Here is a 20139-nt window from a genome sequence, read left to right on the forward strand (position 1 = left end):
TATGAATTATATCTCAGGAATGCTGTAATTTTAAAAAGCTGTTGAGTTTTGCTTTGTTTTTTTTTTGAGACAAAGTCTCACTGTATTGCTCAGGCTAGAGTACCGTGGAGTCAGCTTAGCTCACAGCAACCTCAAACTCCTGGGCTCAAGCAATCCTCCTGCCTCAGCCTCCTGAGTAGCTGGGACTACAGGCATGCGCCACCATGCCCGGCTCATTTTTTCTATATATTTTTAGTTAGCCAATTAATTTCTTTCTATTTTTAGTAGAGATGGGGTGTCGCTCTTGCTAAGGCTGGTTTCAAACTCCTGACCTTGAGCCATCCGCCCGCCTTGGCCTCCCAGAGTGCTAGGATTATAGGCGTGAGCCACCGCACCTGGCCGCTGTTGAGATTTTGATAGGGATTACATTGGAATCTATAGATCAGTCTGGAGAAAACATATCTTTACAATACTGATTCTTTCAATACATGAACATTATATAGTTCTCCATTTATTTGGGAGAATATTTATTTATCTCCATTTCTTCAGTTTCTCTCAAAAATGTTTTATAGAATTCCATGCAGAAGTACTGTACATATTTTATTGGATTTATTACTAGGTATATGATGCTATTTATATGACATCTTTAAAAAAGATACTGAAAGCACTGAATGTAGGATAAGAAGATGAACAGAGCATGGTTATGCATATTAAGTAATCAAAATTTCAAAATAAAAAATCACTACATATGATCTAGCAAATAATTTTTTTAAAGTTTATTTATAGAAAAGTCATACAAATATATAAAAATAAAATATTTAATCACATATTAAACAAATCACATTCATGAAAAAGAAAAATATATAAACCTGCAAACATCCTGGAAAATTCCATGATAAGTGGATATCACAGTGAACAAATGTTTCCTGATTTATACTTGTTACATTGTTTAGCTTACAGTGAAAACAGTCATTGCTTCATTTTAGTATCTATATTTACTTAATATATGTATTTACTAGCAAAATGCTTTCATAGCAAGAAATTTTATTTAATGATGGCTAAGTTTACATCTAAAGCTGGTAACTTTGAACATGTTAAAAGATGTCAATCATATTTATGCTACAGAGATTTTATTATCTTTTCCATTCAAGGTAATTAAAATATTATTATCTAACTACATTAATTACTGCCTTTAAAGCAGATTGTAGAGGTTTTTTTTCATAAAATAAGTATTTGTTTTCTAATAAAATCAAATAAAGATATAAATCACATTTGGCCTTCAAGTAAACCTTGTGTAAGTTACTTAATGTTTCTGGATCTCAGTTTTCTCATTTGAAAAAGAAAGTTAGACGAAAACATCTCTCTAGTCCCAATTGACTTTAAAACTATAACAAGGAAACAACAAAACCATAAGGCCATACCATACTTCAAGCAAAAACAATAATATATTAAAACTAGATGTACACAAGCTAAAGGACTTAGTAATTATTAGTTTACACAAAAGGATTCTCTGCTTTCACCCCAGAATTAGCAGACTCACTAAATATAAATTATTACAAAACTCTTCAAAAATATATTTGATGTTTATTAAAAGTCCAAATTCATCACGTTCCTGAATTATAATCTTATATCTCTACTAATAATCATAGTTATCACATTAATATTAGAATAAAAAGCATGATACAATTTCAGAAGAAAGGCCATTTATAATTCTAAGATATTTCAGACATTTGGAAAATATACAAATAATATGTTCACAAATAGAACTACTTTTTTTTGTTGGAGTGATAAGAGAGATAGGACGTTATCTCAGAGAATTTAGAAAATATGTAACCCAGAAATAATGTATTTATAATTAACTACAATATACTTATGAAAAAAATGATTTGATATGAAAATATTACCTGATCAATGATAGAATTTAGCTTGGTAAGTAACAGAAATCCTCGACCATGGACAAGGTACTGTCCAAGGGTTGCCATGTGTGTCTCCTCCTCTTCCTCTTCCCTGGCCTCCACCCTCTGGACCACTGCATTGCAAAGCCGGTTGACATCAGTCAGAAATTGACGTGCCAATGAGTTACTGTCAGTGCTCATGACCGAGCTATAAAAAAATATTACAAAAAAGATTAGAAAAAAGAATACAAATTTACTTTTAAAACTATGTGTTTTTGTTGTTTTTAACTGAAGACTGACTTTACTGGGTATTGGTACTTAATCCCGTAACATTGTTAGTCATAGTTCTGATCTAGTCAAGTGCTCCTTAAATAACTCCTGCCATGGCAGAAATGAGTCCTGGGTTTCAAATACCTGAGCATAGCCAAGAATGGGTAAGTGACAGCACCAAGATAGAACATACTTTCTCTCTTAAATAGAATAAAAATAACCCATTACTTATAAAATGTTCTTGTCTTACATGTTTTAAAACAGATAAAAGTATATTTTAAAAAATATAAACTGTTTTTTTACTTGATACAGCCCACAATCACTGACCACACTCCCAAAACACCAGAGTTCAGTTAACATAAGGAAAAAAAGATTTCCCGTCATGGGAATAAAAATTGAAGAATTCTATCAGCCAAAGTTATGCCACTTTACTTCTTACTACACATTTGAACCAAATATAGGGCAATGTGACATTTTAAGATTAAGGAAAACAATAAGGTAAAGTAAGCAGAAGAGGGAGGAAAACAAATATAGAAACAAATGTACAAATTTCTGAAATGAAAAATAATGAACAGCAAAATCCCCCATGAGTTTCAAAACAGTTTCATCTTTGGGCTAAAAGATTTAGCAACTTTTAAAAACTGTCGAACCTAGAGATGTTAAATAAGACATATGTATATTGCCGCATGTTCCTTCAATCCCCTGCAGGGGGAAGCGCTCCCCAGAGTCCCTGCTAAAAAGACAGTAAGCCACATCCCTCCTGCAGAGGGGCCAGGGTCAGGCTCTGGGCCTCCATGAATTGAAGCACATCTGGTTCAGAGGCAGCCACAATACAAGCTGGCCACAGATGTGGCTGGTATAGCATAGCTTGCAAAGAGGAACTGAACCAATCAGGTTTTCTTTCTTTCTCTCAGGAATTTAATCTAAAGGGACATAGTTGATGTGCTAAAAGGCCATGTAGAGATGGGCCTGTGGTGGTCTTCATAAAGGAAGTAGGTGAGGCTCAGAAGAAGCCAACTGGGTAAAAACAAATCAACAGGATGCAAAAAGAAGCAGATAAACATGAAAGGGAAAGACTAGAGAAATTCCTAATACTACCTTGGTTCCTTCTCATTCTAGGGCCTGATAGCTTAATTCCTGCATTCCCATCAGAATTCTAGGTAGCATTACAATAATAGTTCCCTTTTAGTATAACAAATATCATTTATTTTTAATATTTTTGACCACTAGGAAAAAGACAAAAAGAGTACATCCCTGATTATTCCAAAATGCAGCTACAACCTTTATTATACACAATATGGGTTCTTTATAAGCGTTCACAAAGTAAAATTATTCAATAAATCAAATAACCTAATTTATATTTATCCAACTTTAATATATGTCACCTTACTGATTTTAGGATACATAATTATTTAGTACAGCACTAAAAAAGAAAAAAAAAAAACACTGCCTTTTAAACTATGACATAATGCTTTCTTATCACATAGAATTTCCCTACAATATCACCTTCTGGCCATCAAGACCATCCACAATGCAGCAATTCTTAAGAGAACTGCACTATTGTTCCCGGGATTTTTCTTCCCAAACTGCTAACATCATTCTGTAAGTTTTTATGCTTCCTTGATCTTTCCAAATGAGATTGGCAAAAAAATTTCAGAAATCAACCAGGAAAACATTGAAACCTTAGCAGGTATAGTACCAGCAATGCATAGAAGTCAACTGAAATGCTAACAATGTGAACATCTATGATCCAGTTCACTTATAAGCAGGCAAGGCCAACTACTTCACAGGTGGAGCCTCCCGAAAGAGCCATCCATTACAAGACATGCTAAAGTTTCAGAAATATTAAAAACATGAAAAATCAAAAAATTATGGTTATAATTAGAGCCGATCTTCTAGAAATTAAGATAATGGAAATCAACATGAACTTTTAGACAATAAAGAAATATTTCAATCCCACTTTCTGAAAGCACAAGATGCCCTATCAGTAAAAAGCATTATGATATATACAGAAATTATGTTTTTCCCAATTTAAAAAGGTACACAAAATACATACTTGTTTACATGAAAAGGATATTATATATAATCTATTACTTGTTTCATTCATTTCAATATTTTGAAAAACTTTTTCCATATGCTCTTACTCTTTAATGCTGCACAGCATTCTACTGCACGTATATATTACATGTATTTCATTTTAGTATAGATGTACTATAACTACATAGTCAATCTCTTATTGTTGAATATTTAGATTACTTCTAGCTTTTTGTTATTATAAACAAAGCTGCAATGAACACCCTTACCCTACTTGCACATTAACCTCATTATTTCCTTGAAGTAGAAATTGCTGTTACTTCATACAGTAGGTTTTACACATTTCTTGTTAGGTTTATTCCAATATGCTTTATACTTTTTGCCATTATTCTGAACAGGATTTTGGTTTCTATTACATACTTTAATTTTTTTTTTTTTTTTTGAGACAAGATCTCCCGCTTTCGCCTGGGCTAGAGTGTAGTGGCATCTTCACAAATCACTGCAACCTCAAACTCCTGGGCTCAAGCAATCCTCCTGCATCAGCCTCCTGAGTAGCTAAGACTACAGGGGCCCACCACTACCCCTGGCTAATTTTTCTACTGTCTGTAGAGATGGGGTCTCGCTCTTGCTCAGGCTGGTATCCAACTCCTGGCCTCAAGCAATCCTCCTTCCTTGGCCTCCCAAAGTGCTAAGATTATAGGCATGAGCCACCACACCTGGCTATATATTCCAATTAAGATATAAAACTGGTATGTAGCAGACATATAAGAAATAGACTTATTAGGATATAGTAATCATATATCTAAACTTCTTACAGCACTTTCTTGGGTTCTTTTATTTCTCAGATATAATATTCTATAATCTACAAATAACAAAAATTCTAAATTCTCCTATCCAATAGTCATACAATTTCCATTCTTCTAACTGCATTAGTTAGCACTAATAGAACAACACTAATTGGGGTACAGGGGGCACATTAGAAGTATTTATTTCTTCCTAACAGGAATGTTGAATTTAATTGAGTGCCTTTCAGCCATTTTGAATGCCAGGTGAAAAGATGATTACATGGCAATTTCTTTAAATTTTTTCTAATATTTCAAATACCCAGAAACAAGGAATATAACATGAGGTTATAACCAACACCCAGATCTGGCAAATATTAACATAATGGTACATTCAGGTCAAAGAGAGAGACAGAGAAAGAGTATGTGTGTGGGGGTGTGTGTATTTGTGTGTGTGTAAAGAAATCAAACCTTGGCCAGGTACAGTGGCTCACACCTGTAATCCTAGCACTTTGGGAGGCCGAGGTGGGAGAACTGCTTGAGCTCAGGAGTTCGAGACCAGCCTGAGGAAGAGTGAGACCCTGTCTCTACTAAAAAAATAGAAAGAAATTAGCAGGACAACTAAAAATATATAGAAAAATTTAGCCGGGCATGGTGGCTCATGCCTGTAGTCCCAGCTACTCAGGAGGCTGAGGCAGGAGGATCGCTTGAGCCCAGGAGTGAGGTTGCTGTGAGCTAGGCTGATGCCACAACACTCTAGCCAGGGCAATAGAGTAAGACTCTGTCTCAAAAAAAAAAAAAAAAGGAATCAAACTTTATACTACATGAAAGCCACACCCATACCTCTTACCCTTCCCTAGTTGGTGTTTTTCATTCCCATTTTTATATTTCTTACATGTTTATACCTATAAAAAATTCAGTATTTTAACAATTTTAAAAATTTATATAAATAGTATACTATATGTATCCTTTTATAATTTCGCCTTTCCTTCTCAAGGTTATGTCCATTCCTTTAAACTACTGTGCAATATACTATTGTATGAAATCACAGTCTATATATATCCATACCTACTAAGAAAAATTTAGCTGTTTTTACTTTGGGGTTTAATTAATGTCACATTACTATGTAGTTTTTAAAGCCTTTAACTGAATCAATTATTTTGACTGCTAATATTTATTATATTATATACTTACCAGTCTTTTAACACTCCTGTAACATTTAGAGTCTATATAATTTGGGCTTATAAACTAGATAAAACAAACATTCATAGGAGAAAAGCTTCACCTACAAAAAAACAAAAGACAAACATATTAATCATAATAGTAAACCACAAATAATTTTAACAAATAAAGTACTGACATAAAAATCATGACCTGTCTTCATATGATGTATGAAACAAGCAACAAGCTTTTTAAAATCTCAAGAGCACACTAAAAAGAATGTCTACCTTCAAGAATTGAGTCCTGAGAGAGGGAGTCTTGGAAGGAACATAGTGATCCAAACAAAGCAACTTAGTCATAGCTTTCTACCCTTCCTGTCCCAACCCCTAACTCACAATGTCCAGGTAAATCATAAGTTAAGTGCAAAGGAGAATCCATAACAGTATCAGTCTTCTTAACACTGGAATCTAGGACTATGGTCCCCAACCCCCAGGGCTGTGGACCAGTACCTGTGAGGTGAGCAGCTGGCAAGTGAGCGACACTTTATCTGTATTTACAGCCACTCCCCATCACTTCCATCACCACATAAGCTCTGCCTCCTGTCAAATCAGCCAGGACATTAGATGCTCACAGGAGCATGAACCCTACTGTAACTGCACAGCGAGGGATCTAGGTTGTGTGCTCCTTATGAGAATCTAATGCCTGAGGATCTGGGATGGAGCTGAGGTGGTGATGCTAGTGCTGGGGAGCAGCTGCAAATTCAGATTATCATTACCAGAGAGGGTTGACTGCACAATAAACATAAAGCACTTGAGTCATCCTGAAACCCCATTCCCCTTCCTGTCCAAGTAAAAACTGTCTTACATGAAGCCGGTTGCCGGTACCAAAAAGGTTGGGAACTGCTGATGTAGGAGACAGTGGAATATCATCTATATACTACCAAGAAAAAAAGATCTTCAACTCAAAGTTCCTAGGTACAATAAAGTTATTACTCTCCTGTCAGAGTAAAAGTTATTTGAGTATATATGAGAACTCTGAAAATACTAAAACCAAACAATGATTTATTAATTACTACCAAATCTCATATCCTTATTGAATCTTTTAAATGAATTAATCCTTTGTATACAGTACAATGAACCCTAAAGGACAAATTGCTACTTGGTGGATAGCAACAAGATGCTCCTCTATAGTTATCTGTTTTCCTTTTCTCTATAGTTTTCATCAAGAACAAACATGAAAAATTTTTCTTTATCATAGAGGCAAACATGAAGGTTTATCTGGAATCACAAGTTTTTAAATCAGAGTGTCCTTAACTGCTTCAGAATGCTCAAATCCAGAGAACTCTCTTGAGTTCCTTTCAGCTTGGCAAACAGTTCTTATATCACATAATATTTTAAGCACTTGAGGATAAACCAAGCAGGAAACGGGACAGGCTATGTTAGACTACACGGGGCTTTGTAATAATTAGGAAAAGAAAACATCCTTTTCTGGTGGGTGCAGCTCCACATCGGGGTTCACCACTATCAAAGCACAGGCTAGATTTCAGTCTTACCACTCACTCTACTGGCAGATCACTAGTAAAACCACTCAACCAAATGGAAGAGGCTTGGAATGGAGTATTAACAGACGCTCCTGCTGCCTCCTGAACTAACCAAAATCATGCATGTATTTTCTAACTCTAAAATTATGGAAGGAGAAATTATCAGTCAAATTATAAGCCTAAAGATAGTATTAATTGCTCTGACTACTAGCACCCTATAGCCTGGACTGCCACAAGGTAGAACCACCTACCCTGCAATGCCAAAATGATTCCAGCTAACTTAGTCTGGCCATTAGAAATGTGAGCTGACAGTCAACTAGATCTCTCTCTCTCTCTCTCTCTCTCTCTCTCTCTCTCTCTCTCTCTCTCTCTCATGAAAGGACATTTTCTAGGCCAAGCTGAGGGATTTCTCTAATGCTCTTAAACTGGCATGGCTTCTTTATCTCTGTATTCTCCAAAGCCTGGCTTAGATATCCATGGAATTTCATTTTATTCAAGATCATAATTCTAACTGCCAGCACAGTCATCTGTGCCCTCCTTGACTCTGCCATCACCGTTTATACACATCTGCTTTCCTTATTTTTATCACCCTAAGTTATACTAGGTGTCTAGATCTAGACCATTTGGAAATACAGATATATATATATATTTATTTTATTTTATTTATTTATTTTTTTTGAGACAGAGTCTCACTTTGTTGCCTAGGCTAGAGTGAGTGCCATGGCGTCAGCCTAGCTCACAGCAACCTCAAACTCCTGGGGTCAAGCAATCCTCCTGCCTCAGCCTCCCGAGTAGCTGGGACTACAGGCATGTGCCACCATGCCCGGCTAATTTTTTCTATATATATTAGTTGGCCAATTAATTTCTTTCTATTTATAGTAGAGACGGGGTCTCGCTCTTGCTCAGGCTGGTTTCAAACTCCTGACCTTGAGCAATCCGCCCGCCTCGGCCTCCCAGAGTGCTAGGATTACAGGCGTGAGCCACCGCGCCTGGCCTGGAAATACAGATATATTTTTAATAAAGATGTTCTTAGAGCATTACACACACACACACACACACACACACACACACACACACACACACACACACACACATCTCTCTACCACTGCCTCTGTTTCCAAAGTACATAGATGCACCCTAGGGTTACTTATCAAATATGACTGTCTTACCCTCTAGGTCTCAAATTTCTTAAGACCAGGGACTCTGTCTTATTACTTTTTGCCTTTATAGCTATAATCCCAAATTTTAAATTCAACATTATTACTATAATTTTAATTTCTAATGTAACAATTGTTATAATATTGCAATAAAACTTGCCCCAATAATATTGCTAGAATTATTATATTCTTACCATTTACCAGAAGTGAAACACATAGTACCAATTGCTTATAATCATATAAATGAACTCAGAAAAATAATAGGTTTCACTTTCTCTCAAAGAGTGACTGCCAAAATGTAAAATAATGAACAGCCAAACAAAAAGAAAATACATACACACAAAAAAACCCTGATTTAATGTATTAGCCATTCCTCCTAGTTTTATATCATCGGAAATTTCAATATGCCATTTAATTTGACAAATATTTATTGAATACTTATTATACATCAGCTACTATTTTAGGCACTGGGTGTAGAATAAAAACAAAATCCCTACCCTCATGGATTTTGGTGGGATAGAAACAGACAAAAAACCAAACATTATAATGTTAAGTAGTGTTAAGTGCTGTGAAAAAAGTAAAACAGAATAAGGGTACAGAGTGATAGGAATGCTACTTTAGATAAGGTGGACAAGAAAGGTCTGAAAATATAATATTTGAGCAAAAACTTGAATGGAATGAGTAAATGGGCCATGTGGGTATCTGGCAAAGTGTGTTCCATGGCACTGAGATAAATGCATGCTTGATACATTAGACACTGAGTACAAGAGGAAAAGAGAAGTTAAAAATGACTACAAAGAAAGACCGAGAAAAGTCACTCACTCCTACATCTCAGGGACTAAAGTAAGGTGTGGAAAGAGGAAATAGAAATATTCCTTTGGAACTGTTTCTCCCTAGGAATTCTCTCATTCCTCCCTGACCGCCCTCCCTCCTCAAAAAGAAGCTAACAGGGTTTTTATTCTGTGTGGAGAATAGTACTGTTTACTGACTGAAGACTGACAGAAGAGCAGGTTGGGAGGGAAAATAAAGTTCATATTCAACTATGCTAAGTGTGACAGGTCTGTTAGAAATCAAGTAAAAGATACTAACTAGGCAGTTGATTCAGGTGAGGAGGCTGGAACTGGTGAATCAATTTGGGAGTCATTAGCATGTAGATACATTTTTAAAGCCATGGGACTAGATGGATGGATCAGTGCTATCCAACAGAGTTTTCTGAGATGGTGCGACTATTCTATAATTTCTGCTATCCAATACAGCAGACAAAGCCACATGTGGCTAGTGGCTACCATAATGAACAGTGGGGACCTAGATAATGAGTGTAAAGGGAGCAGAGAAGAGGTTCTAGGACTGAACCCTGGGCTTAGCATGACCGAGGCAAGGAGAGGAAGAATACCCAGCACAGGAGACTGGGAAGGAACAGCAAGTGAGGTGGGAGAAAAATCAGAAGAGTGGTGTCATCCAGAAACCAAGTGAAGAAAGCTTCAAACAGGAAAGAATCATCAACAGTTATCAAATATTGCTGAAAGGTTGAATAGGATGAAGCTTGGAATTGACCACTGGATTTAGCAATATGGAAGTTACTGACAACCTTTTCAAAGAATGGTCTCAGTGAAGTGGGAAAGAGTAGTGAGGAAATGAAAGCAAGCAATTTAGACAGCACTTTTGAGAAGTTCTGCAATAAGGCATGCAAGGAAATGAGTAGTATCTTTATCCAGGAATCCTTACAGACTATAAAAAAAAAAAAGAAAGAAAGAAAAGAAAAGTAAGAAAAAAAGGGAAATGGGTAGTAGCTTGAGATGGACATGAGATAAGTGAGGTTTTAAAAAATAACAATTGATATTATATAATAATATAATAGCATGCTTGTAAGCTGAAATAGAGCACATTTCTCCAATACAGAAAGGGAAATTGATGAAAAACTAAAATGAGAAAAGATAATCCCAGGAACAATGTGTAGTCAAAATGAAGAGAAGTACAAGTGGAGGGGAAAATGACAGTTCATCTAGTGAAATAAGAAGGATGTCAGAGTATGAGTACAGATGTAGGAAGATTAGTATATTTGGCAGTGGGAAGACCAAGAAGTGGTTTTCAGGTGCTCCTATTTTCTTGGTGTAAACAACAAGGTTACTAGCTGAGTGTGAAAACTGGGGAGAAGGTGTTATACTGATGAGTGTACCAGGGTCAAACATAGTAACCCATAAGAGACTTCCCACTAGGCTGCCAATGAGTAAATAAACTAAAATTGAATTCCATTGTTCAATAATCATACCCATACTATAATCCAATTCTCCCTGGTGTTCCCAAGGATAGAATGGTAGACTGTCAAATTCCCTATGGAAGTCTAGATATACTGCAGCTAATATAGTGTCAAAAGTTTAAACTGGGTCATCTGGAATGAAATCTGCTTAGAGAACCTACATAACTTTTATTGCTCATCTTTTCCTTCTGTAAATATCTGTAAATCTTTTAAAATGATCTCTAGAGTATTTTGTGGAGGTAACATCAAGTTTACTAAAATCTATGGAATCTATATTCTAATTATTTTAAATTTTAGAACTTCATTCCTCCACAGTCCTCTACAAGTTTTCACATTTCACCACAATAACTCAAAGATTACTAGTTTCGCAATGACATTAACAAATCTTCTCAGAATCTGATTCTGAGATGTGAACTAATTCAGAGCATCTAGAGGTTCTAGTACAATCTCCTCTCCAACCTTGGACTTCAATTTTCACAAACAATTTTTATTACTTGCACTTTTGTTAGTCTGTGTGTAGATCACTTTTCATGTCAGAGAAGACAGAAACTAAACAAAAGCTGAGGACTTTTCATTCATTCTGTATATCTGATTATTGGGTCAGTTTGTTAATAAGAATCTATTATTTATTTGTCATTTTCATTTTATATATATATAATGTAAAAGGTTAGCCTCAATCTTTTTCAAAATGTCAGCTCATTATTCTACTAGGATTGTGTTCTTTTTTATGTATGTGTGTATGTGTGTGTATATATATATGTTTCATATCTTTCTTTCCTTCTTCTGCATGTGTTATTTTACAATCAGTTCATATGGTCACTTTACCTCTGCCTTTTCTCCACATGTTATTTTCAACTGTTCAGTAAAGATTCTGTCTTTGATCACCTTACAATCACTTTCCCTTCAAGAGACTGTATCCCATGGCATCTTATCTACCTTTTCTTTGAACTTTAGGAATTCTTTATTCCAATTCTCTACACTCTGGCTTTGCTCCATATTCTTCTTCCTGTTTATGATTTATTCATTTAGCTGTCATTTACAAAACACTCACTTTGTACTAGACACTAAGAATACAAAATTCAAAAGTAATTTCAGTCTCTGCCCTCAAGAAGATCACATATGGTGGCAAAGGCAAACCAATACACAGGGTACTCTGTACTGCTAAGGGGGGGTACTTAACCCAATTCGAGTGGTCAAAGAAGCTTCATGAAGTAGAAGTTATGCAGGTAAAAGGAGAAAAAGGAAGGGAGGAAAAAGAGGGAAGAAAAGCATTACAGACAGAAAGAGCAGCTCAAGTTAGGTCACTGAGGAAATTACAAAAAGTTTGGTATCATAACTGCAAAATGAGAAACAGGAAAAACAAGGATGGAGGGAGTGGTAGGCAAAGACCAGATGGTGAAAGGCTTTGTACACTATGCTAAGAACCTTGGCCTTTAATATACTGGCTAGTGGGTCTCATCAGAATCATCTATAGAATTTGTCTGGTCCCCACCATACACAGACTCTAATCCACTAAACCTGTAGTAGGATCCAAACACCAGTATTTTTAACAAGCTTCATAGGTGATTCTGATGAAAATTCAGGAATGAGAACCATTGCTACAGGTGATAGGAAGCCCATGAGTTATTTCAAACATGTGAGTGGGATGATCAATCTTGAGCAGATAGACTATCCTAGTGGCAATATGGAAGACAGATTTTAGGAAGAAAATCTAGCTGTAGGAAAACTAATTTGGGACTGGTGTTATACCCCAAGCAAAAGGTAAGAAGACCTTTTTCTAGAGCAAGAACACTACAATTTTAATAACTATCCAGGAGTTAAAATGAGTGCAATTTTGGTGATGAATTAGAATAGGAAATGAAGGGAAGGGGCATCAGGACAATTCTCTGAATATTAGCTTGGTTAACTGGATAGATGGTAGTACCACCTGGGAAGTACACACCAGAAGAAGAGCTAAGGGATGTGTGCAGAATCTGCTGTCAGGAAAAACTCAATGCATGTCAAGTGAGCTGAGTCCTCTGTCCATTAGGCAGTGATCAACTTCTTTGCTGTGACTACTGAGACTAAATCCACTATGCCCTTCATTCTAATTTCAGCGATGCTCAATATGTATACTTTCTTAACAATCATCCTCAGCCCCACCCCATGGTTTCCAATGCCAGATGGAAAAAGGAAATATGCAAGTATAGACTCCTCTGAGAAGGTAGGAGTAGAAAAGAAAAAGAGAAAATAGAGAGGACCTAGAGAAAGAGGCCATAGGTCAAAGAAGGTGGTGTTGTTTTTTTTTTAATAATTTTTTTGTTGTTGTTGGTTTGTTTTAGAATTGGGATAACTTGGGCATGTTTTTTAGGCTCTAAGAAAGGAGCTGACTGGTGGTGCGGCCATCCAATTCCTATTAGTTCTGATTATGTGTACTTCTTCCCAGCATCAGAGACATCCAGGAGCTAAAAATCAGTCATAGGGGGAGTATTTACACGATGGAAATGGGCAAATGCTACACATCAGGGTCTTTTTTGTTTCTTTCCCCAAGAGATCCAATTTTCTGGCATACCACTGCAGCCAGCACAGGAGAAGACATTGAAGACAGGGGCAAGAGAAGGAATGAAAAAAGGGCAAAATTCACAGAGGATGTATGTGAAGACTGGATCAAGGGTATAGGTGAAGAGGTTAGGCTGGAAGGTGGGGAGAAGCAGTAGGGGACACATCATTCATTGAAGCTGAGGGAAAGGATCAGGGATAATTGAAGATACAGAAAACTTAACATGTAAGAAGCCAGAAACTGAGGGAGCTCAAGAATAACAGCCTCAATTTTTTCACTCAAGTAATAGTCAAGATTGTCTGCTGAGAGAGGGGTCTAGGGATTAGGGCTGAGGGCTAAGTTATATAGAATAATTAATGCTAGAATAGCCAAATGGGATAAAGTAGTGATGAAGGACAAATTAAAAAATTTACTGGTCGGCTGAGAGCTCAGCAGAGGCTGAAAACCAAGAATTTCTGATGATATCAGTTTTCTCAGATATTTGAGATTCTCCAGCAGGATTCAGCTGCATGGGTCTAATAGTAGACAATGTAGATTATATGACTGATCACAGGTGAAAGGGGCTCATGGGTACAAGTGAACAGTCAAAATTATGGCCAAAAATATAATACAGGCTGGGTAGGAAAAAGAAAGAGGCCAGGCAAATACTGATAAACAAGGAAAAAATTCAGGTAATCAAGGAAACATGGATCTCTATAAGATTAAAGAATAGACAATGTGAGAATGAAGGGATGTCATAATTTTTAGCTTTCTGAAACAAGCAATTCCAGATGGCAATATCCAGAGTGTGGCCTCGAAAGTAGTTGTCTAAAGTAAAGTGAAAGTTAAGGTCATTGCAGTTAAGTAGCCACAAGGCTAGTTTTTCTGGACAACAGATCATTGTAAACTCTTAACATGAAAGCTCCTTAATGACAGAGATTTTGTCTGTTGTATTTACTGCTAAATCTCCAGCATGTTAGTGCTGTACCTGGCACATAGAAGGTATTCAGTTTAACTGATTTGTTGAATAAACAGAATGGCCTTTCTCTCAGGATTCCTATTATTAATAATAATACATTAACTTGTCTAATTGAGCCCTGACATTCAAAATTAGGTAAAGGTTAGACTCAAAGTATTGGCTCCCATGATTATTTCCTTTACTTTCTGGAAATGAAATAGTCAGTAAAGTCAGTCAACAGTGACTTTGCTTTTATTAAGACTTCCTGCAGACATCTAGATAGATGACTTTGATATCTTAGCTCTGTTCTGGTTCTGTGAATAATTTCCACAACCTATTATCCACCTAAAAGATCACAGAATTAAGCTATCACCCTCAATCTTATGGATTTTTACGCATTTGTCTTCTTGATATATACAACTACCAAACCTGTACAACTACCAAACCTGCCCCTCGCACCAAGTCATAAACACATATATTCTTCACTTGCAGGGCTATCCCCCTCATACAATGGCTTTTTTTTTTTTTTTTTTTTTTACAAAACAGGGTCTCTCTCTGTCATCCAGGCAGGAATGTGGTGGCACAATCATAGCTCACTGCAGCCTTAAACTCCTGAGCTCAAGTGATCCTCCCACCTCAGCCTCCCAATAGGAACACATGCCATGCCTAGCTTAATGGCATATTTAAATGTGCTGTCACTCACTTCTGCATTCTAGTCAGTGCTACCAAAGACATTATATTTACCACTGAAAATAAAATCTCAAGCTTAACAACATGACAAGGAGTGGGCCCTAGGTTGCCAAGGTCCCTAGGTTCCACCTCAAGAAATACCAAATAGCCAGTGGCCACAGCAATAAGAAGGAAAAGGCATCCATTGTGCCACCTTTCCCTTTTTCATGAATTCATTAATTCGACCAATATCCATTATTTATTAAATAAATATTTCAACAAGTATGTATTATTAACATGCTTACTCCTTCTATTTTTGCTAGTTTCTGAATCTGTTCTGAATAGTTGAATATACACAGAGTAGACATCATGATGGTGAGGAAAGCGAGGGACCCAGAGGCAGCAGATTGGGAATCTAGCAATTACTAGCTACTCACACAGAGCTGCATGATGTTTGATTTCCTCTTCCATAAAATGTCTACCCCACAGAGTTGCTATGTGAATTCTAAGAGATTATATAATGTCAATAAACTGCTGGCAAATTTTATAGTTCTATTTAAATCCTCAGCACTAGCTGAGCACATTACAACAGAGAGTGCCATCTGCAGGAGAAAAAGATCATTGCAACCTTTCTCCCGAAAAGCAGGAAGAAAATCCTCCTGCTTTGTGATGCAGTTTTCAAGGAAGCACTGAAAATAAAAGCAGAGAGTACCCAAATTTTCCGCCTTTTTCCTGGCTTGTGGTTTCCACAGGAAAAAAAGAAGAAAAAGGAAAAGACAATAAAAAGGTTATAATAATGAACTTTTTTCTTATAGCCTGATTAGAAAGCATAATTTTTCCTCATCAAATAGTAATACCTGAAAGACTCAGTTCCTAATCTTTCACCAAATGCCAAAAATACTGATAAATTCCTTTTAAAGTAACACTATGTGCTTGCCAAATTTTCTTAATTATGATAGTATTAGAGAAATTACCACTGGAAATAATATTTTTCAGAAATGTTATTATGTGCCAAAGAGAAGACCACAATAAATCACAGTCATTGTGACAATTAAACAAAATAGTGTATACAATAACAAGTGCCCAGTAAATTTTGTTGAATCAAAATCTGGCATGATTGAAGCAGCCTTCTTAAAAATAAGTGTTGGTTGATATGGACTGAACTATGCTAAATCCCATCTCTCCAGAGTTCAATATATACTGATGTACAACTTTAATATACTGATTAACAACTTTCTCAAAGATCTCATATATTCTTTACAATACATCAGTAAAAATCAAAAACTTTAGTAGGAAAAAAAGATAGCACTATTAACACAATTTATACCATTTTATAAATCACATGAATAAGGGAATGAATACTAACAACTTAAGAGTCATACATTTTCACAATGGCAGAAAGTTTAGATAGCATATTCTCTAAACCCACATTCTACAGATGACAATAACTGAGGCCTACAGGTTCAAGGTCATAGAACTGGTTAGGTCCCTAGATTCTCATACCAGTTGTCTTAGAGTTATATATTTTTGGATCTAATTAACCAGAACTAAGATAACCAAAGTTTAGACACAGCCTTTCTTCTTCTGTCAGGTTAATTAAAAATTAGACAATGGGAAAAGAAGCTTCCTTAACACTAAATACTACCCTAAATGTTATCCAGAGCCTCTACTCAAATCCACTATATTGCAATCTGTACACCTGGAAACAAGATTTTAAAATCTCTCTCTACAAACTTTTGTAACTACAACATAGAGCTATATGTCTGAAATGTAGGAAACTTGGAGTGTAGAAAAGGGGTGGGGGGCAGCAGGGAGGAACTAACCTTGTTCAGACTAATAGAATTCACTTTAAAGAATAAGCTAAACTATATCAGTTCAATTAAATTATATAATACTTAAGCAAGGGAATATCTGTTAATCTAAGCTTTACCATGTAACCTTTTGGTCAATACTAGATGTGTTCAGTAATCACCGTCAGAATGACTCCCAACTAAAGACTTCGAACAAAAAGCTCATTAGGAATATTATTTATGCACCATAAGTTTATTAATTTAAGCACCTTACAGTCTATTTTATAATGGATAATGAATACATTCTTCTCTCTAGAAATTTGAAGCCAAATTTGGTAGGCACTGCAATATGAAAAATTAAAATATATTTTAATGAGCTTTGTGTTATAAAATTCCCCTTGGAATTTAAAATGAAGGTAAGAAAATGATATTATACCTTAACAAATTTCTAAATTAAATAACTGAACAAAAGAATTCATAAAAACCACTTTACAGTAGAAGGGTTTCACAAACTGAAATCTTCTGTAAGACAAATCACAATCCCATAATTACTGACAATTCACCATATTTGGGAGCATATTCAACTTGCATTGAACCAATTAACTTTGAAAGAAATTTCAGCAGGTGTTTACAGCCCAAGCCCTTCTTGACAAATACTGAACCTGATTCTCCGAATTGTGCATTAAAGAGCATCTGACTGCAAGTCAAGATGTCATACATTCTCATGAAATTAGGATTGTGGTCTCCAGCTCCTTAGATACTAACATTGAGACAGCTTCAGGAAGGAAATTTTAAGGCTTTGAACTACAGACACTACAGAGTTTGAGTAACAATACATGCCTCCATGGGAAAATGAATTCAGAGTTCCAACTTGAATTGCTATTAACATATTTTGCCCTACTCTCCCCCAGTACCCTGCCTACCAGGAGAAGTAGAGGAGATTCCTGCATCTCCAAGTCATTTTTAGTGGCTCTGAAGATCTGGCCAAAGAGCACCAAAAGTAGGGTAGTAGTAAGTGAAGCAAACAGTAAGCCAGTTAAACTTGATCAGGTAATCTTAAGCCTTCGTCCCAGGGTCCTCTCACAATGCCACATTAGTTTATACTTTAGTTTAAATGACCTACAGAAGACAAGTCCTTAGGATATATATTTCCTAAGGATATATATGTATAATATATATGTATATATTATATATATATGTATTTATCTATATATGTGTGTATATATATGTATAAAGAACATTGTCTGTAAGGGCAATCTACATTCTAAACAACCATCTCAGAAATAAGCATTTGGAACACAATCATTTATAAGAAGTAACTGCAACAAACAAAACTTTTTCAACTAACACTGAGGTAACAATAACATGACTGTCAATAAAAGAAAACTGCCAGAATTTGCATTTAATAATTATTTTAGGCCAGTCATGGTGGCTCACACCTGTAATCATAGCACTCTGGGAGGCTGAAGCAAGAGGATTGCTTGAGGTCAGGAGTTCAAGACCATCCTGAGACCCTGTCTCCACTAATAACAGAAAAAATTAGCTGGACATAACGGTACACACCTGTAGTCCCAGCTACTCAGGAGGCTGAGGCAGGAGGATCGCTTGAGCCCAGAAGTTTGAGGTTGCAGTGAGCTATGATGATGCCACTGCACTCCAGCCTGGGTGACAGAGCAAGACTCTGTCTCAAAAAACATTATTTCAAAATGAGAATCTACTCTGTAATCAATACTCAGAGAGTTAAATGTCCTCTGGGTTATTAATCTCCCCTTTATCTCCCTCAAAATTTTACAGATAATAACACTAAGGCAGATGGAGGTTAAGAGATTTCCCAAAAGTTATATATCTTAACAGCTACATCTACAGATTCCTATCCAGTGTTTTCCTAATATTGCATGAGATTTTTCAGAGACTTCTAACAGCCAAACTATGTCTTTCAGAATGCTACCTTTCAGAGCATTTTAGTGATTAGGTCTGGCACTAACTATAATCAGGCAGTGACCCCACCTCTCTGTCCTATGCTGTTTTCATCCCTTCATGCACCACAACCTTCCTGCTGCCCTAAATTTCTCAAGGTGTTTTATAGCTTCATGTTATCTTTTCCCATACTTTTCCACATTGTTAATTTATACCAAGAAATAAATGACCTGGAAAAAAAATGCTGCTCCTCCAAGAAAGTATTTACATTTTAACAAGAAGTAACACCTTCAGCTCTAACTAGAATTTCAGTATCAGAGGGGTAAAGTTGGCTCTGACCTCGATGTTCCATATTAAAAATGTAAGACTATAATCCTTAATCAGTGATTATGAAAATGATTATATACTGTTCCTACATTTATTTTGTATTATGAATTTAGGCTAAGTCAAAGTAGAAAAATGTGTTCAATGAAACATTTTCAATTTATGTAGAATTGTGTGGGCTGTTCAAATCAAGAAAATTCAAAAAAGGTATAAGAGCAGTGGTTTGGGGAGGAGGGTGGAAACCTAAGAAAGCAATGGCCTCCAAACTGTACCTACCCCCCCCATTTCAGGGTGTCAACAAACAAAACTGCCTGTTTCCATCCCCTCTCTCCCCAAGCCCACTTGGTTAACTCCCCATTCTACCTGCCTTGAAACCTATGGCTGCCCAGGGAAGAGATGTTACTCTGGCTCCATGTATGACAAAGCTGGCCAGGAAATAAAGGAAACCCACGCACAGGGTAGCAAGGCAAAATTTTAACAAAAATTCAGTGCAAGTCACACCAAAATTGAAAGAGGCAGCCTTGCAAAAATAATAGGAAAATAAATACCTAATCTCACAATTTCCCCAGTAACAGTTAAAGATCAATCCTATGAGTTCTCTCACTAACAGGCACCAGCAGGAGTTCTGTTTTGCACTTCTGAAAAGAGCTGAATGGAAAAGAAATGTAAATCTCTCCTTTTCAAAATTGTTTTTTGAGAATCTGCTTTTACAGAGTTCCTGAGTAAATGGCAGAAGAATGAGCTACAACCTCAACCACATCTCTACGCCTGAGTCACATCTCCTGTGACAATCGTTTCTCCAAGGAAAGGCAGGAAACCAAGTCCTGCACTTTGATAGCCTTGCAGCTTTTGTCATCTACCTGCTGCCGTTTTTGTTCTCCACTGACA

The 20139-nt window shown here is 36.3% G+C and overlaps 1 protein-coding gene across 5 annotated transcripts in view; it reads right to left on the bottom strand.

The window, feature by feature from the left end:
• The window catches only part of LYST (lysosomal trafficking regulator), a 408790-nt gene that overhangs the window by 154370 nt on the left and 234281 nt on the right, over positions 1 to 20139 (bottom strand). For 4 of the 5 annotated variants that reach the window (XM_075995487.1, XM_075995488.1, XM_012738282.3 and 1 more), the window contains exons 2-3: positions 6155 to 6245; positions 1884 to 2082 (exon numbers count right to left, since the gene is read on the bottom strand). In XM_075995487.1, coding sequence (XP_075851602.1) covers positions 1884 to 2075 — 192 coding nt within the window. In that variant the 5' untranslated portion in view covers positions 2076 to 2082; positions 6155 to 6245. The remainder of the gene's footprint in view (positions 1 to 1883; positions 2083 to 6154; positions 6246 to 20139) is intronic. The other variant, XM_075995490.1, reaches the window with a different exon arrangement.

The sequence above is a fragment of the Microcebus murinus genome, chromosome 19 (assembly GCF_040939455.1).
Source record: "Microcebus murinus isolate Inina chromosome 19, M.murinus_Inina_mat1.0, whole genome shotgun sequence".
Taxonomy (NCBI): Eukaryota; Metazoa; Chordata; class Mammalia; order Primates; family Cheirogaleidae; genus Microcebus; species Microcebus murinus.